The 24,544-nt window shown below is 35.8% G+C and overlaps 1 protein-coding gene across 4 annotated transcripts in view; it reads left to right on the top strand.

The window, feature by feature from the left end:
- FER (FER tyrosine kinase) overlaps positions 1–24,544 on the top strand; it is a 160,616-nt gene that overhangs the window by 110,909 nt on the left and 25,163 nt on the right. For all 4 annotated transcript variants that reach the window (XM_005490424.4, XM_014269440.3, XM_014269439.3 and 1 more), the window contains one exon: positions 11,920–12,043. In XM_005490424.4, coding sequence (XP_005490481.1) covers positions 11,920–12,043 — 124 coding nt within the window. The remainder of the gene's footprint in view (positions 1–11,919; positions 12,044–24,544) is intronic.

The following is a 24,544-nucleotide window of genomic DNA, read 5'->3' as shown; positions in this document are numbered from 1 at the left end:
AGAGTCTTAATTTATTCAGGTCTTAGAAATAGATATTGAAGCTTAGCACTTTATATAGAGAGGTGATGCTCTGTTGGTGATTCTGTTGTAAATTGGCTCTGCAGACATATCTTTGTTGAAGGTGTAAATGGCATTAAAAGTAATGCACACAGGCATCACTGAAAATGGTAAAGAAAGGTTGCAGATGCATCTTTAATTACATGTCCATCCTTTGGTACATGTAAAAATAGCCCAAATGTTGCCAGCAAGTAACAGAGAAACAAAGTTGTCAAGGACAATTACTTAACCCCTTTTCTTATGGGGTGTTAACATGAGTGATATGTCCTGCAATAAAGAAATGTCGAGATGGGTGATGTAGGAAGGATTAACTGAAATAGTAAACAATGTAGCATGTCATGGATATATAGAATCATAGAATGGTTTGTGTTGGAAGGGGCCTTGAAGATCATCCCATTCCAATCCCCCTGCCATGGGCAGGGGACACCTCCTGCTGGAACAGGTTGCTCAGAGCCCCACCTCACCTGGCCTTGACCATAACTAACTACATATTAGTGAGAAAAAAACATCCTTTGCTTACTGTTCACTGGCTTTTGGCCACACTGGTCTCACTGTACATGTCCTCCCAGTGTCAATCCATCACAGATTGCTCCAGTACAGAAGGAAAGACTTGGTTGTTCTCACAATCTGTCTATCAAGAAATTAGGGAAAGGTCTTAATGTAATGTATGTGTGTGTTGTACAGATCTCTCTTTAAGGGACAGAGAAAAATGCATCTGGTCTCCCTGCCATTGGCTGGGTTTTTAGAGGGCCAGGTCTCTTCTCTCCTGAGTCTTTTCCTACAGGTCTTTCTGCAGATTCCTCTACAAATGGGAAGGAACATCTTGTTCCTTGCAGAATGTGTGCATTGTTTATTTATTGTAGAATTCAGATTTAGTGTTGCTTTCTATAATTTTTTATTTTTAATTGTTGAAGAAATAAACTAAGTAAAATGTTCTTTGTTGTATACTAACAGAAGCTAAACTGCATGTAGCAGCAATTTCCTTCATGTATATATGGAAAGTTACATGTGTGCAAGAAATGAGACCCAAAACCACCATTCAGGAATTTGCAGTTACTAAAAGTTAAATTTTTTTTTAATCCAAAACAAATTGTCTTGCTTTTCCTCCCCTCACCTTCCCAAAATTACCAAGATAGAAAGGAAAATGAATCAATAAACTGTTACTATTTTTCTTATTAACATTTTATGTATTTGTTATTTGAGATCTATACACAAATCTGATTTGCAGGCTTAAGTTATGCTAGCTAGTTTCTGTGAAAAAGGAGTCTAGCCAAGCAGATGGTTTATAAATTTTTGTGGTTGCATAATGGATAAATTTGCAATAACCTTTAAGGCACTCTTGCAAATAATTGATTTTATTATTTTTTACCTAAATGACATTGAAATACTAACTAAAAGGATAGACAGCCCAGATCTTTATAAGGGCCCAATGCTGTAGTTGCTGGATTGCTTTTCAGCTATCATGTAATAATAAAACACCCTGAATTTTACAGTGGCCTGGTTTTCTTCTGTGAAATTTACAGCAGACTAAGAAATGAGAAAATAACTCTACTTGTAAATTGTTATCTTTCTATTAAAACATTTCGTTATTAATGGAGAATGTACCATAGAGAGTTCCCCTTCTTCTGTGACTTATGACTCTTTCTCAATGACAACTGTTGTTCCTAGTTGGAAAACATGAGGACTGTTAAAAAGACTGCTGCTTAGATAAATCAGACCATTGCAACATGTTAGTGTCTTGTATGACTCTGAACATCATGTAGGTTGCTATAGGTTATTTTCTTTGTAATACTCCTCTTAATTTTTACTGCTTTATAGTGAAATGCTGTTTAAGATAGGTTTGATAAGGTTTGTTACAAAGGTCACATTTGGTGGAGTTTTTTTTTCTGGTATCTTCTGATCTAAAAATAGGAATACTGGACTGCTTCATAACTGAATACAGTAAAATTTTATTAATCTGTTGTGATACACTTTAATTATGCAGTTTATCCTGAGAAAGAGAGAGGAAGTTAAAATGAGAATTGCTAATGAATTTTGGGGGAAGAAACCCCGTATGTTGAGACTTGCCAAATGTGTGATGGTAGTGTACAGCCATGAGTTTGTATTGTCCTATGGACTTGACTAACCTTACTGAAAAGTAATGTAGTAAATGTGCAGCATGAGTTTTAAAGCTATTCAGGGGGAATTGCTGCGTATTTGCAACCACTGGAATTTTCTAATGCAGATAATCCTTTGTTAGGGATTGTTTCCCACATGAAAAAGAGCAGAACTTTGTGTAAGAGTTTATAGTGCTGTGTAAGAAAGAATGTTACTTTCCTGTAATGACAAGTCAGTTTGAAAAACTGAGCATTATACTCATATTTTCTGTGTTAATTTATTCATTTTTCTTTGCTCTGTGTCTGTTGTCCCAGTGGAATTTCTGTGCTTTATCTTGCATTGTTGACCTTAAAACTGAAGAAAGTGAAATAATTATGAGGAACTGCTTTGGTATTCAGAACAGTGAAAGAACTATTTGCCATTGTCTCTTTATGCCACACAGGGCATAAGGAGTTTTCGTAGCAGCTCATTTTCGGCAAATTTATATGATGATCAAAAACACTGCCTGGAATACTGCCAGAGTCCAGACTGACAGCTGAAACAAATGGATGCTGTATTTTATTGGGGCGTGGAAAAGATTTATCAGGAACATTCTGAAGGGGCTACAAAGCCTGCTTCCTGTTCTTTTCAAAGTGAACTCAACATATTTTCATTTAAAAAAAAGGAAAAAAAAGAAACTAAAATCCCCTTCTCTTTTACCCTTTTAAACTGTTATCTTTCTGGCCCCAACTTCTCTTTTAGGGATCATGGGTGACAAAGTGTGTTTTAATTCATTGCAGTACTCAGGATCATTAAACTGCATTTTCATTTGCTTATAATTTATCATCCAATCTCCCATGTAATCAAAAAGGAACTGCAGGAGTCCCATTAAAAATGTGAATGTTTTTTCCTCTTTCTTTAGGGGAAGAACAAATCAAGATCAAATGTAATCTGTAAGATGCAAAAAGCAATCCCAAGCTACAACGCTCTTTCTTTTCCTTCTTTATGTTAATTTCATTTCACTTGAATCTTAGTCCTGAAAGGAGAATTTTATTTAGAGGTAAGAACTTGGTGTGTCCCTGAAATATGAGTTCTAGAACAGTATCTATTTTGAGGATAGATGTGGAATCCTGTGGTGCAGTTACCACTTCATGCAACTATTTTAGCAGCTTATCTTACAGAATCTTCCATGGTGCCTCTGTTCCTCCAGCAAAGAGTGTGCAAGATAAGCACCATCATCGTGTTTGCACCAGCTCTCTCTGAAAAATTTGTCTAATTAAAAGTAGATGCAAACATCTTTGTGTGTTCCAGTGCTTGATTCAAGGTAGTAGATGGAAGCTTGAAGTCACATGTTTTGTGACCTCTTTCTTTTCAAAGCTGAAACGTTTAATCTCAAGTTGGTAGCCTGCTTTCTCTGTTTTGGTTTTCTATATATTTAAACATTTTTATAACCAACATAGTTAAAATTAAAACCCCAAAAATATCTTGGAATAATTTTATTTCTGCTACATCAGGCATTCAAATATAGGCAATTGAAGTGTCTGTCTTGTCTCTTGAGCCTTAATATAGCTTCCTCTAGCATATGCATTATGCTAATATGATCCATGATGAGGATATTATATATTATGACATTATGAAAACTAGATGATATTCCTGTTCCAGGTCCAGTACTTCAGACAGTTCTAAACAATTTCCCAGAAGTTGTCTCTTGGCTCCTGATCCATTCTGTGGCCACATACCATATTTAGTCTGTTCTAGCAGTGATCTGCTCTGATTTGATTCCCACCCCCTCTCCCAGTGTGTTCATGGACATTTTTCATTCTCCTAATGCATTACATTTCACTGGGGTACCAGTGTGCCTTACTGATACCACTGTAGAATTCCTTTCTGATAATAGATACATGCTTTTTAAAAAAGCAACTTCCTTTTTAACTTAACAGTGAATTTGTGTTTGTTGTTTTAGCTAACTGTTGTTGGCATGTTCTAAATGCTGGCAGCTGGAAAGAGGTAGAACTATGCCTGTACATGTAAACAGCTATGGAAATATCCAGTAATCTAGTGGGAAGATTGTCAGAATTAGGTTTCAGCTATATATCCAACTTTTATCATATAACTCAACTTATATCCAGACATGTGCAGCCAGCTTCCAAGGGGGAGCAAGGTCATAAGTTCTGTCTTTGCAGCTGGATAAGGTAACCTGTAGAGGTCTGTTCTGAATCATTTGGGATGCAAATTGCCTGTGCCACTGATGCAGAAACAAATCAGAGGTGGCAGGTTTTATGAGCTCAGGTGCAGCACTGCTGGATGTGCCCTGACTCCCAGGCACACCCGGAATGAGCATGGCCATTTCTGCTGTGCCTGTAGCCAGTCACCACTCCTGGAAGTCCTCAGAAAATGACTAAACCTAGCACTTTGAAATATGGCTTAGTGAGCATGGTGGTGTTTGGTTGAAGGTTGAACTTGATGATCTTGGAAATCTTTCCCAACCCAAGGGATTCTATGATTCTTAACCCAAGTGTGAGATTACCTCTGAACCCTGTTCATGCTGTCCTACCTGTGGTTGGGTTTGGTCTGGCTTAGTTTATTCACTCCCTGTCTTCTGAAATGTGGTTCCCATTGCTATTTTCTCTATGTTAGAACACTTTTCAACTTCCATGGGGTGTGTTATGTCAGAAACGTGCCAATGAAGTGTAGTGTCTTCCTGACCTACCAGGCTCACTTTTTGGCTTTTTTTGGAAAAGAGGGTTCCAGGGCATAAAGTGTAGAAATATCTACAGATCCATTATAGGCGGTGCTGGGGAGCTGATACAATTTACTAAATCTTAATTTACTTTTGTGGAATTGCTCTTATTTCCTGCATGTAGTGATAATCCAGAGTATAGCACCAAATCACAGCTGAGTTTATGCATTTCTCTTGTTGCTTTCACTGGAACCAGTAAACCCATTTATAACTAAAAACTCAGTTCTGAGACTGAGATGTGTATAATTTATTTATTAATATGAAATACAACATCCCTATTATCTTGAGCTTTTTGCTAAATTAATTCTCTACTTGGATAAAGGAGAGCAGATGCTAAGAGCAGCTGAAGACCATGTATATTGTGGCTTACTTGAGCCTTAGATGAGACCTCCTGTCTCTGAGGTGCCACTGATTTCATGCACAGGCCTGGAATGCTGGTTGATGCTAGGAAATATCTGAACTTTTACTTTCACATTGTGTGATTCAGCTGCTGTGTTTTCTACTTCAGTATTTTTTTTCCTCTTTCCTACTTTTGAAGGCAGTGAGATCTCTGTAGAGATCGTTCATGTTTTTTTCCTAATTGCTTCTCTTTAGAGAGTCCCTTAAACTTTAAGAAAGTTTTGCATGATCTCACCCATTGTTTGTATTGGTTGTACGTCCTCTGTAGCTGTCTTTTGTGAGCAGATTTCAGATCTGAGTCCTATCTTGCAGTCACATCCTGAGTCTTTACTGCACACTGTCCAAAATTAATACAACAGAAAAAAAGAAGGATCCATCAAATACCAATTAGAGGTAAACTGCAGTGATAGTGACTGTCTGGCTTTGTTTCTATTCTGTTCTCTTTTTTTCTCCAGTCAAATAAGTTATCTTCTCATTATTACTCATTGGTGAAGCCACCTTCTGTCTACCCTACAGTTTCTCTTCACACAGACTCCTGTCTGCTTCTCTAGGTTTTCTCTCTCACGTTATCCTCTTAAGTTTCCAGCTCCCATTTTGATTTGTCTCTGTGTCTCTGCAACTGGCTGTGCTTCTGCCTGTGCCACCTCCTGTTGTTGGGCGTTTCACTCAAAGAGCCAGACACCTCCCACAGATTCCTTCTCTCCATGTGTCCAACTTTTCCCTCTCCTCACCAGCCCTCGTGCAGTATGCACACAGATACGAACAGACCCTGTTTCTTCTTCCTTGCCTTCCTCATACCTCTGTAGGGCATATGGGTCTCTTCCTCCCTCTTTGCTTCATGGATTCCAGATTATTAAGAAAAGTCAGATTCCTTTGTGGTGATTAAAAATTTCTTTTTTCTCAGAGCTACTGTTTAGTAAAACAGGACCAAAGTTCTGGTCTCCTTTTATAGTAGCATTTCAGACTATATTTCGATTTTTTATCTCTTCACATGTTCTAGGCTTTGATGTTACTATATTTTGTATCAATATTGTACAAAATCAAATCAGCAAGTAGATTAAACCAGAAATTCCTTTTTTTAAACTGAATAAAACCAACCAAACATAAAAAATTAGTGAAGTGTTGTGGTAGTTTCAAAATCTTCTGTATTCAACTTCTTTCTTTTTATTTGTTGTTATTCACTTTTTTCTTTTTCATTTGCCTAGAGCAGTTTTTGCTATAGTAGGTATTTAATGTGTCTGTGCTTAAAAAATGTTTACTGGTTAATTGTTTTTCTTTAGATTAAAAAAATCCTCTGTTCTTCAGGTGCATTCTGTTTCATATCAGCTATCATGTCTCTGCAATACTTTTTGAGGCCTTTGATTATGGATTATTGAGCATAATCAGTTTACAGGAATTATTTATTGAAGAATGGGAAGGCCTTCCTTTCAGGTAGCTTCTGAAGTAGGTTTTATCTCTACACTCACAGTGGGTATCCTTACAGCCACAATACTAAAACATAAAGAGTCCAAGTAGTCTGGGTAGTGTTGTTTTGGCAGCACAGAAGACAAGGGATGCCAGCTGTTGATGTCTTGCTAAGATTTCTGATGTCTTCTTGACAAGTGATTACAGACTGTTTTGGACAGGCACTTACGTCACACGGGATATTGTGTTCATGCTCTACCTTATTTGATCCTCCTGAAATCTAAAGCAGGACTGCTGAGCATAGTCAATATTTCCTTTATTTTGATAATCATAAGTCTGTGGTCTGTCGGAAGTGAAATAGCGCATTTAAATGTGTTGTAACCTTCTTCTCATCTTCATTTTATCACAGTGCAGTTATATTTTGTGCTCATGAATCATCTCTGTTCTGATCTCACCACAAGTGTCTGCTAAAAAGCCATCCACAGCACAGTTCTGGTACAAGCCACATTTTCTCTGTTTACTTCTTTGATGCTGTTGCTCCTGTCCTTGGGTCTCAGTGCACACTATTAGTTTAACTGGTTTTTTCTTTCTTCTTCTTTTGTTTTCACATACAGATATTTCTACTCATACTTCAGTACTGCCATTGTTAATACTACACATTGGCAGCATGATTATAACAACTTTTATTTGCTTTGCTTTACAGGAAAAGTAAAGTTTTAACTGAACTTCACAATAGTACTCTCTATGCAGTTAGAAAAGTAAACCTTGGATTTATTTACAATTTCTGTACTGTACAGAAAGTTATATAAATACATATATATAATATGTAGTATTTCTGGTACTACATATATAAAATAAAAGAACAAAAACAATATTAAAGTAATGCATTGCACACAAGTGATGCATTAATTGAAATGTGAAGGTGCAGTACTTTACTGAAAATGTGTTTCAGCATTTTTAAACCCTTGTACTTTAAATAGGTTATCAATCGCTTCTTACATACTTAAAAACATATCCCCTAGAATTCCCTAGAGATACATGTTTACTATTTTGAATTCATAGTTTTAAGTAACTCCATTTGGGCTTATGTTTTTGATGCCATGTATATAGTATTAAGATACTGGACAATAAAGGAAATTCTAAATTGCTTTAAGGCTACTTGGAATACTGACCATTTAAATTCTCAAATTTATAAACACTTACAGGTGCAGATAAAGGTAATATCAATAATATTTCAATGGCATGTAAAGCAATTAGGAATACTGAGTTCTAAAGCTCCCCTGGGTTAGGTGACTTTTAGGACATATGGCCACAAGCAAGATGCATCTGCATGGTGAATGCATGTATAAATATAAGAAGAATTAAGCAACCTCTTTAAACAAACATAATTAAAAAGGCTGTTTAACAAAGGAAATTACCCCACTTTATTAAAATTTGTTTGTGAATAAGGATACATATAGCTTCCTATTGTTCATAATAATTGGTATTGTATTAAGACATATGTTAATATTTGTATAATTATTTATAATATTATTAGGATACTAGATAGAGATACAATATATTAACAATGTATGTGTATATACCAATTCAGTGGGATATTTCCCATCTTCATTTCAAAACATATTTTAGTTGTGTTCAGCGTCAGAATTGTTGCCAGCAGTGCCTAGGGCAGGTAGGTAGGTGTCACTATGGACACTAGATCAGGAAAACATTGAAATATGTGGTCGTAGTTGATGATAAATGCCAGTCAAATCAGAGATTGCCATAACTTAATACTTTGTAAACCTGTTTAACATTTTTCATTGTTGTTTCTTGCATTTTTGGTCTCTTCTCATAGATCACAGGGGTTTTTTCTCTTCCAAAGCAACAGCTTGCTTTTTTGTGTGCAGAGGAGTGAACTGTTTTATTACCATGATATGCCACTTATTGTATAACAAGAAGTTTATGATGTAAAGCACAGCCAATACTAGGAATTGGTGATGTGTGGTATTTTCATTCTCAGAATTCCAGCATGTAATGAGAAATAGTTCCCATCCAGAGCAAAATACACAAAGGACTATGTTCAGAAACCCAATTATAACAGGCTGGTCTCATGGAGCTTCTGCTCATGAACTGTATTTTGTCCTCTACTTAGTAAAATAATTCTCTTGTACTAGGAAGGGATTCCAGTACTGTTATATATCTTCCTGTAAACCCAAACCAGGCAAGCCATTTCTGCTAGATGATAATATATATAAAAAATGGTCTATTTTTTTGATAATTCTTAGTGCTGTTAGAGCATACCCCATTTTCTAGAGATGTTGTGGGCCATTAACCGGAATCACAGGTAGCTGTGCAAAATCCAATGGAAGTTCCACATAAAAGAGTAAACATTGCTTACTATTACGTAGTCTCCTGGTCTGTTTATTTCATTTGTATCAACAGTTATTACGCTGGAAATAATGCAGTGACACTCTGTGCTGCAAATGCTGAATTAGGGCTTTCATATTAAAATTTATTTTTAAAAGTACATAAAGATGTTAGCAAACCACTGCTGTGCACAGTAGAGTTTGTAGAGAAATACTCTTAATTCAGCCTTGGAGATATTCATGCGGGTGCTTTGCTGTGAAGATGAATAGTTGGAACATTGACCACAATAGAGGTCAGAATTTACTGAGGAGTAACTCTGTTACTTAAAGGACAGACACTTAAGCCTATGTTAGTATCACAATGATGAGGATAATCAGATTTAGCATAAACATTACATATATTGTACAGAGCGAGATGGGTGTTACTTGGCTCTTTTGTCTAACTAACAGAAGCTACTAACACTGCTTTTAAATTAATATTAAACAGAATATTTAGAAGAAGTTTTTGCCATTTCTACGCAAGGAGAGATATTTAGAATATTTAGAAGACATTTTTGCCTTTTTTATTCAAGGACAAGTACAGCAAAACAGAAGATGAAAACCCTGAGACAGATTAAAGTAATGTAATTAAAATTTAGTGATAGGCATCTAGTACACTGTATACGGCTCGACATATGGTGCTGTTTTTGCTGGAAACTCTAGAATTTCATACAATGCATGCCACACTCTGAAAATCAGCAAGTCTAAATCACTTCCTGATGGTAGTGAATTGCATTGGCAAGCCTGTGCTTTTTGAGTTTGACATATTCTGATGTTAGGAACTGAGCAGCTTTTAATATCATTCAGAAACGGAGTGTTGAAAATTGGGATATTAGTGTGATTGCTTGAGTATATTGAGAAAGAATTTATAACATGTATTATTTTAAAAAATTTTAGTGGATATGGTTGGGTTTTCTTTTGTTTTAAGTTTGGTTGAAGTTTCCTTATTGTCTTTAATACCTTGCTACTTGAGAACAGATAAGTTTCACTGTTGATTGTAGAGAGCATTAACTTATTTATATGAAGAATTTATATGTATTGTGAGAATTATAGTTTACACTGGTGTTGTTATAGCACGTTTTTTTTAAATAGAGAACTTTTGCAAGATTTTTAGGGGTATTTGTTTCTGCGTGTTTTTTTGCTTGTTTGTGTTTTGTCCTTTTTTGTTCATTTGGTCTTTTATCTATTTTATTTTCCCAGAATATCAAACTGAGCTTATCTGTCTTTTCAGTTCTTCCTACATGAAGTTGCTAGCAATTATTAATCTTCAATATTGAAGCACTGATTGATTGACAGTAGAGTTTTTTTTAAGATCCTAAATGCCTTTTAAGATCTTAAATATATTTTTATAAGATGCCTTCATTTACTGCTCTTATTAAAGTAATGCCACAGTCTGTGAAGAAGGGAAGATTACACATTCATAAAGGCTTGTAGTCATACTTTCTCATTCAAAGATGATTCCTGCGTAGAGAGCAGTGAGGTCTCAGCACATAAATAACAAAATTTTCGTCAGTTTGTTGTGTGTGTTGGAGGGGTGAATTGCTTGCAAGTTTTTTTTAGCTGTCTGCTGTAACTAGAATCATTCTGTTTACATGTACAAGAAATGACACATTATTTTTTGGAGTGCTTATCAGTAACCTCTCAGATTAAGGAAAAGATATCATTGCCCAGTCGGTTTGCAGAAGTCATCTGTCCTTTTTTCACTGGAGTTTGAAAGTCAGTATAGGGTGTTTCTGATTAGCTTTAGAGTCAAGGCTATCCAGTCACCTCTTGCTCTCCTATCTATGAGTTACCCAGTCTGGGAGTAAAGAGCAGCTCCAGCATAATGTCTGAAGGCTTCATAACCTCTATATTTTTTTCTTTAATATAGTCTTACTTTATTTCTTACACCATGAAATATAAATATAGATAACCTCTTAAAAGAAATCACATATGAAACTTTTCATATAATACCATAATTTCATATTTCTAAGAAAAGGCAGTAAATAAAATTGTGTAACAGCTTAGAACAAATCGTAATAGTTCAGTCCTAAATGAACAGAAACAAATACTGGGGCAATGACTGGCTACTCACTATCAAATAACTGTGTTATACGAAAAGGTCTGCTGTGATTTTTTGGTCTTTGCCTGGAACAATAAAATGTATTTTGGAAAAGTCTTTTAATACATTTGTATCAGTTGGAACATGGCTTTGCAGTGTTTGTGTAATATTCTTCCAGCTTACCTTTGTCCTAAATCGGTTTTACAGAATACTTTTTGCTAACACAGTTTTCTTTTTGGGAACTCTCCACCCTGAGCCCTTCCACTTCTCAGATGAGAGGACAGTGCCTTTGCTCCTCTGAGGGCAGAGTAATAACTGTTCACCTTCCACTGCCTGGGTGAAATGTCCAGTTAACACTGCCCCAGAAGAAAAACACTTTGTTACTCCTCCAACACATCTGTGTAGAATTAGAGAAGCATCACTGCAAATGATCAGTTAAAATGTAATTACTTTCATGTAGTTAACAGGACCTAACCTCTTTATTCACAATTAGTAATTCTGTGTTTAGAGAAGAATGTGCATCACAGATTATCAGTTGTTGTTGTCAGCGGTTTGTGAGTCTGTATTTAATGTTCACTAGTGAAGACTAGATGTATCAAAAGCCTGCTGTGCAATTCTCACTTTCAAGCACCTACTGTTTAAGGAGAAATGTATTTTTGAAAGATGAGTTCTTTCCTTGTTCTTGGACTAGCCTCAAACTTGGGATGAGGAGAACAGCTAATAACCTGCATTTTGTTTGGTCTTGCATGCCTAATGAGAAATGAATGTGTATGTCCTATCAGTCTGTCTCACTGTCCATCTGTCTGATTTTCTAGGAGGTGATTTCCTGTCATTCCTAAGAAAAAAGAAGGATGAGCTGAAAACCAAACAGTTGGTGAAATTTTCATTAGATGCTGCCTCTGGTATGGCATATCTTGAATCTAAAAATTGTATACACAGGTAAGGAAGATTTTTTTTCTCACTATTGTACCTTTGCTCAGTAGAATTGCAAGGTGTTTAAAGGTGTATGGTGTTTACTATCACACAAGTGAACCTTACGATTTAAAAATACATACTTTTTCTGATTAACTGGTCATTATTACTTATCTAACTCAAAAATATTCAGTTGGGTAACAAATAAGTGCTACATTATTTGATGTCTATAGTTTGGTGCTATTAGTGTAAGTTAAAAATTATTTTTCACCATAATGATATGCATTATAAGGAGCCTGATTCATACAGTGAGAATGAATCATAGTAAGAAACAATCTGTGAGGCTTATGTCGTGTCTGAAATTTACAGATTCTTGCTGGGACAACAGAAAACTTACAGTATTAAATTAATACCTTAAGTATTAAGAACTAAAATTCTGTATTTTAAAATATTAATTTCCTGAACTGCTCTCTCAGAAGTATGGAAGATTATGGAGCATTATGCTGTTTGAGTTTCTTATTTCTGTTCATACCATTCCTTTTTCTTGTTTCTTCTCCAGCTTGACTCTGCCATCGCTGTTTATACTCCATTTGTATCAAAGAGGATGGAATTAGTTTCCACCTGTTTTGTTCTTTCACAATAGCACAATGTACTTAATGCTGTGGCTGAAATATGAGATGTAAACATAATGATGATCTATTTCACAGAAAAATTATGGAGAACAAGTTTTCATTTCTGATCTTTATGTCTTACACTTTGTGAAACGTGTGACATATCATTTACATCATCAGTTCATTTGGGATTTAACACCTTTCTGGTGAATGCTCTTACCAGAGACCTGAGTGGCATTTCTCTTAGATTTTCATCAGCAGTGAATGGGTCAGTTGCAATCCTGCACATTGAGTTAATCAAAACAATTCTGCAAGATCATGATCTATAAAAAACACTGAGAGAAAAAAACCCGAACTCATGATCTAAAACTATGTAATACTCCCTTAGGGAAACCCAAGAAAGGGGTTATAAGCATTCTCTCATGACAGAATGTGTTTCAGCCTGGCTCTGTTTGTCAAGGATATAATGGCATAAAAATCAGAGCAAATAACAGCATTAGTGATTTACGCTAGCCTCATAAATGCTCCTGTGCTTAATAACAGTCAGATCAATGTTAAATCTGAAGTGCCTGTTTAAGCTCTTCTGTTCTTAGTTAATTAAAGCAAAGATAAAAATAGCAGCTGGATAACTGAAGTTCGTTATTGCAATTATTGAAAAAAAATTGCAATATTTATTCATTAAATGGTAGTGTGCTGCCTAAATTATAAGTAGCTTTATATTTATTTTTTTTAACACTGGGAAAAGGGTATTCCTGCACAGATGTATGAAAAAGAATGTTCTAGTAGCTGTAGATGACATTGTGGCTTCTTTGTAGCTCTAGATATTTGCTCTGCTGGTTGGTGAATAGGAACTACTATTCCTAAAATTTGTTTACAAAGCTAATAGTGATCTAGAGAATGTGTTTCTGAGAGAAGATATGTGGAGTATTGTCTTACTATATGAAGATTTCAGTTTTTCATAATTTTTAGTTGAAAATCCGAATACAAATGTGTCATGGAGTTCCCAAGTCAGGAGGAAAAAGAGATGAAATCTGACATGTTTTGTTAGTGCCATAGATGTGCCAATGCACACAGTCTGGGTTACACCTACTGTAACACAAAGAGAAAAGAACTTCGATCCCCTTGTTTACTTTTTAACTTCTAAAATTTTAATGAAATTTGTTGATTACCACAGATTGTCAGAGAAGGTTATCACAGAGAGCTAGCACTTTCCTAAAGGAAAAGCCAAAATTTTTAAGAAACGTATTCTAAATAAAAATAGTTTTAATGCAATGAAACAAGCAAGCCATGCGTTCAGGAGAACTTCCTGCTTTTATGAAACACACAGGTTTATAAACCAAAATGTGCATTTCCAGTATTAGTTTGCTGAAGCGGCGCGGCTGAAGACGCAAGCATGGCAAGCACGCCAGGACTGCTTGCAGCCAAAGGGGCACTGTCCCCGCCTCGATGCCAGGGACAGCGCCTATGGCCAGCACCCTGCGTTATAGCAGCAGGGCAGCCTTGAACAAGGACGTGGCCGCCCTAAAGCTACTGCCCGCAGGGATACGAGAGCGCTCCTCAGTTACAGCAAGTCTGGGTTTATTCTAAATCCAGGGAGGCCAGCAACCTAAAAGGAGGAGGGAGGGATTACATGAACCTATAAAGGGAAGGGAATCCAGGGGAGGAGTCGTTCTTTGGACCAGTAGGGTGACAGGGGAGAGTGGGGTACAAGAGATTGACATAAAAGAAACACCAATTATAACAAACTGAGGAAGGGGCCCCGGCCCCTGAACCAATCACTCAATGCCCTAGCTAGAATGTTCTAGAGAAAGAGGTGGGGCTGAAGAGTGACTGGCAAGGCACTGGGGTGGGGCTTGGAGGAAGATACATTGGTTTCTAAGTAAACCGGGGAGGGATCAGGAAAGGATACATTTGTTGTCAGGGCAACTGGGGAGGAGCTGGGAAGACTGACAGAAACAGGGAGGGGAGGAGAACCAGGGCAGAAACATTATATAAAACAGAGAGAAGCGGAACCAGCCACCGCACTAGAACAGTTTACCAGTCTTATTTTCTTCCATATACAACATTCTTTATTGTTTTATGTGGTTAGCTATAGCACCTGCTTACTTTATTTATGAGTTAATTTTTCTAAATTTAATAGGTAAACATAAGGAAAATTTCTGAATCAGCAAACAACCAACATAGTTTAGTGATTCTTGCAGTAATAATAACGAACTTGTGTTGGTTGGTTTTATTTTTAGTTGCTAACACAGGTTGATTACAAATGCTTACTCTGGGAAAGAATCTCATGAAGTTCTAAAATGTATTTGATCAATGGCTGAACTGTAATTTGGTAGGCCTGGCATACATAGAATTTTGCTAGGTCTGTCCCCTCTTTGAGCGCTGATCCAAGATTTGTAGACACTCTGGGGAGTGGCTGGAGCTGCATCAGTCCAGAACCCCTGTCTGCTGCAGGAGCCCAGGAAAACAGGGAAAAATCAAGCTGTGTTATGCTCCATGAGCAAGTGCTTGGGTGTTCTAACTCAGAAGCCCACTGGAATTTCCCAAGCACTGGAAGTGCAGCCATCTGGCTGCATGGTCTGTACAAGAAATTTGGGAGTCTTTGCTGCCTCCAGTTTAAGTCAGATAGGACAGATTGGTCATGTGTAAGTTTAATGTTGACAGGAGGTAAGTGGGAATGGAACAATTTAATTCATAACAGTAAGAAGCTTTAGCACTCTGTAAAAAAGATAGTGGTTTTCTGAAAGAACATTAAACTTGTTCTTTTTTTGTCAGAAAGTTCATCCACTGAAAGCAGTTCTCAGGTAAAAAAAGAGGTGAGAAAATTAACTAGAGGCAACGGACCAAGCAGTGGTTAAAAAAACCTTAATATTTTTGTTTGTTTAAAGGTCCTTAGGCCTTGATTACTACTGCTTAAAGATCAGTAATGTACAGTTAGAAATAGTTTCTATGACATAGATTGCAGTAAAGTGAAATTGGTTTGCTTCATGCTGTTACCTTTATGTAGTGTCCAATTTAAGTTCTTTGATTTAAGGATTTTTTTCAGAATCACACATAAATATTTGTAGTATTTTAGGTGATTAATTTAGTACCATGCATAATTGGCTGTCTGCTAACAGAAATTAGGGCTACTCGTCACTTTATTCGCATTATTTTTGACGCTGCTCTTTAGTTGTAACTGCAGTAGCTACACTTAGCCTTTATATTTTAAAATTCTACCCCAGTTTGTGTTGAATTTTGGAAATTATTGTCTGAATTACACTTTAACTTACCCTTTAAGTAGTTGGGACTGCGCCACAACTAATGTGCTGTTTGTTTTCCATTTTTTAATGTGTTAACTATATCAGTAGGTGAAAATGCTTACATTGGCATGTAAGTGATTATTGAATTACTATTTGATCTACATTTGCATTTTCTCTAGCATACAGATATCACTTGTTCTTTGCTCTCTCTTTAAAGAACAGAAATTACTTCACTTTCAGGGGGAAAAAAAGCTGCATGAAAAGATGTTATTAAAAAAATGAAAAGAGTAGTTGAACATGCACAGAAGAATGTAATCATTTCATCTCCATTTAATTAACATGAGGTTGAAGAATTGTGTCTTGCTTTCATTTTTACCATATGCTATTGTTTAGATAGTTCAATTTTTCTGTTAATTAGAAACAGAAGATAAGGATGGAGATGTGATAATTTGAGTTGGCTTAATAAGCATTTGGGAGTGGCCTTCTTTTCCAGTACTTGATTTGCATGTGGTGAATTCATCTGTCCATAATTTATGTTCAGTTTTCAAAGCTGTCTTGGGGGCTATAGGAGGGAAGCTGCAATTTCTGTTGGACTTTACTGGATGTGTGGGGAGGTCTTCTACAAGATCAGGTTGACTTTTTTGCAACAGATGCACTATGAATGTGAGGAAACAGGGACCAAGGTCCCTGCGTTCAATGTCAAATTTTCCTTTCAGTCAATGAAATTATCTTCTGGAGGTCTCCTGTATTCTGAATTAAAGATGTGCTGGTTGGCAAGAAGATCATGTTTTCTGGTCTAGTTTTTCCATTTTTAGTCATATTGCTATTTCTTCTGTTTGCTTTAGTTATGTAGCTGTGAAAACACCTGTGTTATGTTAAATCTGGCTTACTTTCATGTTATGAAATCTGACTCTGTGGATACTCTGTGGATAGTAATTCAGGATTTCTAGAGTTTTCATTAGATTGTATAATTTAATTTAATTACATATAAATTGCTAGGAACGTACTTGCTTCCCTGATACTAATCTCGTTTAGCCGATCTGCTCTGCTATGAGAACTTTTTTTCCTCTCAAGTCTGGTAACTGCCAATGTATAGAATTTTGGAAAAAGAGTGTCAGAACACTTTCATAACCATGAACTTAAGAGCTATAATAAATAGTTAAGTAGGTCTTTTATTTCCTGTGAATCTTATGTTTCTACTTGGAACAACAGTTCAGTTACCCTGAAAAGGATGAAAAGTGATCCTTTTAAGTTTAGCAAAGGTGCTGCTCAATTCTCTGTGTTGCAGGAGGGATTGGAGCCTCCTGGGAGCAGGAGAGTGACAGTTTAGCTCCAAAATGGAGCAGATTTCCTTCCTAAGAAGGAGGAACAACCTGTCTGCTTGATTTCTCTACTTAAATCCCGTGAAAGATAATAGCTCAACACTTCTGTGTGTGCCCTTGGGAGGCTCCACACAGCCCTGTGCTCCCTGGAATAACAGCTTTGGTTCTGTTCTGCAGCAGCTTGGGCACTTGTTTCTGAATATTGCATTTCCTCCTGGCCAGTTGCAATGCCTGAGACCTTTATTGCAGTTTCTGTAATTTTATCTGCTAGTATGACTTACAAAGAAAGACAACATTTAGGTGGTAAAGCACCTCAACTCTCTGAGGTTTATTGCAAGGATTAATTTGCCATTATTAATTATCTTCTTATGATTCTTTCTGAATTACATGTAAAAAACAATGATCTGAAATTCCATTTCTATAGCTTTCTTTCATAGAAAATTTATTTATAAGTGAATGAAAAAGTATGTGCTACTGTGTTGGTAATACCTGTTGATCATGCTTCAATGAATAAGTGTTTGAGAGAATTATAGTCAGTGCTACAGTTGAAACACTCTGTAAATGTAGTGAATAATCATAGTTTTGGTCCTTTTTTATAAGAAGATGTTTCTGCTTTATATAAAATGATGTTTGAAATAATTGTTTTTCAATATAAATATTGGGGATGTTTCTATTCTGTTTAAAGAGAAAAACAAATGGAAACTTTGATGAAGAGCTGTTACTTTCTGCAGGCCACTTTATATAAGATATATTGTTAGTTTTTAAAAAATCCACTAAAATTTACTATGTCGATAAAGTAATTTTTAATCAAACTTTGAACTTGATTGACACATTACCATGTGTTGAGCTTTTATTTCTTAATATGGGCATGACTTTCTCTGTTGCCTTTTAACTGGTGAGGGTTTATCACCAAAATGAGTATTTCCACTGACTTTATTAGATTTTAAATATGCTGTGCAATTAAAGCATTGCCAGTTTTATACACATTATTGTTTTTTATTAATTCTCTTGGTCATAAGTATACTAATGAAAGAGCCATTTGCAAGATTACAAAAACCCTCCTTCTCATAGTTCTGTGGTGGGTAAATAAGGATCGGTCTACTAACTCTTCCCAGAAAAAAACTGAGTTCAGAGAGCTGCTCTTGGGACTCCCAGCTGTTGCTAAACAAATAGAGGAAGGCACTGTTTCCAGAACAGTGGTGCTGCTCACTTCTCAGCACATTAATGCCAGCACTCCAGGGGTGCTGCTGGGACATTTGGTCTGCCATGATCCTTCTTTTATTAGTGGCTATTGAAACTGCATTTCAGACCATAATACTGGCAAAGACAAATGTGTTGGTGCCTTCAAATGCACCAGGAAATTATTTGTCTAAATTTTCATTCAAAATGAGGTGTTTCCAGCCCTAGAATAACTAATACAGGGCTCTCCAACTGCTGTCATCCAGGAGAGGCAGCTGAACATTGCTGGATTTCACTAAGCTTGCCATTTAGGGATAATTTTTAGAGTATTATATACCAGGTTTCAGCTTTTAAGAACAGATTTTTAAGAGATTCCTGCCTCTTTTTTTTTTCCTGCTGCTACATTGGTAAGTGTGGTTTGATCCTAGAGATGTACATTTGCGATTTAATGTGGATCAGTTCTGAATTAGTATTTCTGGTTGTCTGAGATCTTACTTGAGCAGAGTGATTATTTTTTTCTTTAGTGAGCCTGTATGAATCTAATCTGAAAGCATTAAAGGGAAAAAAACCCAGGAAACATGAGTATCTAAGCCCATGAATATTGTATACTTTAAACTCATTATAATAAATTAGAGTGAGTATTGAATTCGAAATATATTGTAATGGAAGTGCCTGTGAGCTATGGTGGTGAAGAGTTGCTTCTGAATAAAAATTGAACTTTCTTCTATTATCTGTTTCTCTAAGCTATTCAATTTTGACATGGTTGGTAACAAAAGAATTTAAAAGGAAGAGAAATACAGTTTTTTCCTTGTGGACGCTGTGCAATTGTTCTGCTGATTGATACTGCTTTCCCTTGTGTGCTTCATTTGAAATTCACCCCAGGCTATATGAAAGCAAACTAGGCATCACAGATTGAGCTTTGCCATAGCTGCACAAGGCTTGTAATTAGAGTAACAGGTGTGTGGGTTTGGATGGCCAAAGTGTGGTATAAGAAAGATCTGCGTATGTTTTTGTTTACTGTAAATCCCCACGTCGTTCTGTCTCCCTAAGACCATGCTATCTTTATATATTCCTGATGTATGCTCAAGGTAGTGCTGTTACCAGAGGAGTTAGTGGTCACAATGTGCAGGAAAAACATATTTGAATTGTGGCTTTTTCATGTTACTGTATTAAACAAACATGCAGTAGACTACACAAATACACAAAGTATTACATTAACTTAATAACTGTTACATTAATGATAGAACTGAATGCTCTGGTTCTTGCTTTTTTCTTCTTTAGGAATAACATTTATTCAGCTGCTATTAGGACAGATTTTATTTGCCATGGGGATTTTCCACTACTACTTAGTTCTACCACTTACTACTCTTCTCTTAAAATATTAAAATATAAGGTATTTATTCATACTAGTGGAAAACAAAGTTCTTGTTCAACTGTGGCCATTCTGAGGCTAATATTAATAATTAATTTTCCCAGAGGCCAGTTTAGTATAGGATATTAGATTATGCTGTTCCTGAGCTTCAAATGGCAAATTGAGGTTTCTTCATATTAAATAAATAAAGGGAAATTACCTTTTTCTTTCTATGTTTGTATTTTCTTTTGAAAAGGCTGTTACAATGGTTCATCTTTATTTTTGCCTAATTGACATTTCCTTTAGCTTCCATTTTATGTCTGAAGATAGCACTGCCTGTAGATCAACTGAATGGCATCAGGGATAACCCAGTATGATCAGTTAAGCATAGTTCTTGATATTAATGTTTTGAAGTGTGTGTTAAAATATTCAGTAAGGCAGATATTTTCATTTTATTGTGAATTTTACCTGGTGATCCCTATTCAGTATGTGCTTAAGTATCACCTTCCATGTGTTCTCCATAAAATGGGGAAAATATCCAGTCCTCTGAGCTTTCAGTATTCCAGTTTTTCTAGGATGGTGATTTAAAATGTCATATACTGTTAAACTAAAGATAGTAATAATTAAATTGGTTGGCATGTTATTGCAGAATTATTTTGTAAACCTAAGTATTTAAAAAATATAGTGTCAATATTGTCAGTAAGCTGTATTCGTGCATATATATGCGGTGATAGAATTCACTGATAACTGCTAATATAAGGGAAGCTGAAAATCCATTACTTTTCAGAATAGCTAGAAATTTATAATGTCTTATAGTTTTTCTTTCTGTTTGGTACATTTCACCTGTCAGTTAGCAATTAGAGTTTGGATATTTACCATTAGAAGGCAGATTCTTCATTCTGGTCAGCTGACTCTTGCATTTTTAAAGAACATTGAGCATTTATGCATAACTTATTTATGGCTTGAGGTCTTAGTCTCACAAAGAAGAACATGAAAAATCCTTGCTAAGGATCATATGTTGTGTACAAATATAAAGGGACAGAAATGTGCCATTTTAAGGATAATATTTTGTAAGAAAGTGACCCTAAAGCTTAAACTTTTTGAGGTTCTTTTACCTTCTGTTAGTCCAGGGCTTTTCCTTCTGAGATTTCACACCTTTCCTTTACATTGCTCCTGCCCTTCTAGATTTTACTGTACAAGTGGGGAAGATTGTGAGTGAGAGAAAAAATATGCAAAAAGAAAATTGGTTAAGAAGGAAATATTTTTGTTCTTATTGCATAGGTAAAGTACATATTGCATAGGTAAGGTTGTATTACTTACTAGCTGATATTTCTGCTCTTACAGGTGTAAGTGAATAGCAATGAATCTGTTCCCTGAAATCTCAGATAATGGTCTGCTCTTTCTGCCAGGCTGAATTCCTGTTTGGATTCCAGGAATCATCAGAGAATCCAAAAAACTAACACAAAGCTCAAAATATTTCCAGATACTGTAACAAAATGTATGTGATGAATATAGCTACATGATCTCATCCTTTAGAAGTGCATCTATGGTATTCTAAGGAGGCAGTTGTTCTGTGTAAACCAAAATGAAGTTATTAGAATTTAGTAACTATTTAATAGTTGGTATTTTATAGACAGTGAGGAGAAACATTAAGTATTAAAAGCTAATTATAAAAAGGCTTATATCAGAATAAATTCTCAGGTAGTAAACAATCTGTAGGAAATGCCAGAGAGATTTAGATTTTTTTTTTTGTCACAGAAATTGCATAGTATGAAAAATATTTATTTCTTGCCGTTGGAGTTGAATTAGTCTATTTCTCATGAGATATCCCTGATACAGAAAGCTCCCTCCTAAAAAATTAGTAACCTTTGCTAGGAATAAAGAAAATAAGGCTGAAAGAAGTTAAAGCAAATTTTCTTAGACTCTTCTCATTCTGTTTAACAAACAGTAACATTTTAAGTGTAACATTATTGTACTGTATTTGTTTTTATTTGCTGCAGTATCACTTTCTTGTTGATAAATATTAGGCATCTACAAATATTACTCAGTAAAATAATTCGAATAGTATTTTTAGTATAATAAATCTACTCACTGCATGAAAGCAACATGCTCTCTCTAATTAAAAAGCAAAAAGGAAAAAAATGAAAGTTACAGGCTGTTGAAACTGAAATAAAAATAACATGCTGTTTGTGTTAGTGGAAGCTGTAGTGCTGACCATAAAGTCACATAGCTCCTCTGGATAGTGTAAATAATATTTTCTCTCGTCTCATAATCCTGGTACAGTGGTGAGCAGTGAGTGAAATGTAATTACTTTCTAAGAAAGGTGGGCTGCAGTATACCATTTGTGCAGTGGGCAAAGGAGGTATTAGTAGATGATGAACAATGAATTAGATGATAGGATAAGACAAAAGCAGAAGATTGAGGGAAGAGGAGAACGGGAAGAAGGCAGAGAACTACATCAGTTGCTTTAAAAATGAGGTTTAGGGTGCTCTTTGAGCACAAGTCATTGACCACAGGGTGTGTCAGTGTTTGCATAGGGAGGCTAAAACATGCTTTCATGCACCACTTTATTTTCTTTGGGGTGTAGATCTTTTCCTGGTTTCTTTCCTACAGCAGAAAATTCTAATCATTGTTTTTGAAAAGGAAAAATATGTATATCTAAGATACAATGCACTAAGATATTATGTATCACTTCAATATTTTCTTGGCTTCCTGATACTAATTCTTGACATTCCAAAGAGGATTATACCGCAGTTGTCTCCAAGTGGTAACAAATTTCTTTTAATAAGAAATTTTTAGCCTCTATGTGGTAACAAACAATTAATTCCCAAATTGTTTTCCAGAGGAAAAAGTTATTTCTCTTTTCTGTGTTTTGTAAATATACATACACACAAATATGTATATATATGCTTACTGGGTTACTCCTATTTTGTGGATTTGACAAAATAGTAATCCACTATTTTTACAATAGCACTAATGGTAATATATTTTACGTGGTTTTTATCACTGCCTCAGGAGGTTTTTCAGAAGTGCCTGCAACCTTTTATGGTGCTGTAGTTTTATCACTGATGTATCATATTCAGCATTGTTATCTGGCTGTGTATGTAGTGAAAAAGATGAAAGAAGGACATGTGATGGGTTTTAGTGTGTATTCATGAAATAACTTGGTTTTAAAGTTTATGGAACTGGAAAACTACATGGCATGTAGGTCTACACATCAAATCATTAGAGAGGGCTGTTTTCTAGATCTTTTTGTAAAATCAGGACTTTTTCTTAAAAAGGTAAGAGAAACTTATGCCTGTTAAGCTAGGTTCAAAGGTAAATTCAGTTCCAGTAGGTACTGCTCACAAAAAATGTTGTGATCAAATTTAAACTGTCTGAAAGAAATTGCACTTGCTGAGGTTGAGTACAATAAAACACACAGCTTAGTGCATGTTTTGTTCATTTTTTGCCATTGCTCTGTTGTTCTCAACCTCTTTCCTCCTCATTCAGCAGAACTGTAGTGCATGGATACACTTTTATGAAGCAGTATTTTATCACTGTGAGTTTTTATTCAAATAAGGAGTTACTCTTTGTCAAAGGCTATTTCAAAATCCTTATGCAAGGTAGTAAACAGCAAGGGAGAGCATACTGGCATGTTAACTGGTTTGGAAGGTAGATGGAGATCATCAGGGTACGTGGAACTGTGAGAATTTTTCAGTCAATGTTGCTGTATTTAAAGGCTCACAGATTTCAGCTGAGTCATTCAAGCCAGACATAAAAAGCTCCTGGCAATGATGGATGTCAGATACTTCATCAAGTGTTCTGGCTGCTGGGAAATAAAAATAGATGAGTGGAATAAGGGCCAAGCCCCAGTTTTAAAAAAAACCCTCAAACTATATGTAGGAGTTAGGATGCTGTAAGTAAAAATACCTGATTTGAAACGTTTCTGCTTTGGAATAGTTTTGATTTAGGAGATCAGTAAGATAGTTAGCCTGCATGTGCTCAGAAGAAAGGGTTTGAACCTTACTGCTCCGAATATTGCATCTTAGTAGTTAGTTGGTAATAAGCACCTCCAGGCCTATCCACAAACTAATTAATTGACTGTCCTTTCTGCTTGGTATCTTAGACCTCTCTGACTTCTCATCTGCTTCCAGGAAGCCACCCTTCCTGCCCTCCTTTGCAGACCATGCTCTCTTGTATGAGATTATCTGGACTAGTTTCTTACTCTTCTTCATGGTCATGCAAAATCCCACTCCCTCGTCATGAAAATTCTGAGTATCCCAAATGAAGGGCAAAATTGAGATGACAGGGTCTCCCATGCTGCTATTGTCTTTTTTTGGCAGAACTCAAGTATAAAATATTAGTTTTGTGGTTACAAATATTTGTATCTACCCTCATTGTTTTTTAATAGATATTTATTTCAAAGGAGTTATTAAACTTCTGTATATATTATTAATCTTCTATAACACAGCTGGACTTATGTTGTAAATTGAAACCAGTTGTTTTTAGTTTTGTAAGTCAATAAGCTTCTCTCTAACCACAAGAGAGCATTATGACCTTCAGATAGAGTCAGGTAGACAGAACTCTTAAAAATAAGACTGTAAAAGTCATGGAAGATTTTTCTATGTCAAATATAAAGACCTTAAGCAGGCAGTTTCTGCTTCTTTTAACTATCAAGGAGCTATTAAATTTAAGTGCTTCAGTTCCCTTTTGGGGAGTATTTTACAGTAACTTATATGGAGTTTGGTAATCTCTTAGATTTGACAGTGGGCCAGTATTTTTCTCTGACGGTTTTAACCTATTCTTTAAAATTGCACATTTCACCTCTGCTGATGTTCCAA

The sequence above is a fragment of the Zonotrichia albicollis genome, chromosome Z (genome assembly GCF_047830755.1).
Source record: "Zonotrichia albicollis isolate bZonAlb1 chromosome Z, bZonAlb1.hap1, whole genome shotgun sequence".
Classification (NCBI taxonomy): domain Eukaryota; kingdom Metazoa; phylum Chordata; class Aves; order Passeriformes; family Passerellidae; genus Zonotrichia; species Zonotrichia albicollis.
Note: the sequence above shows the minus strand (reverse complement) of the source record. Positions and strands in the feature narration are given on the sequence as shown.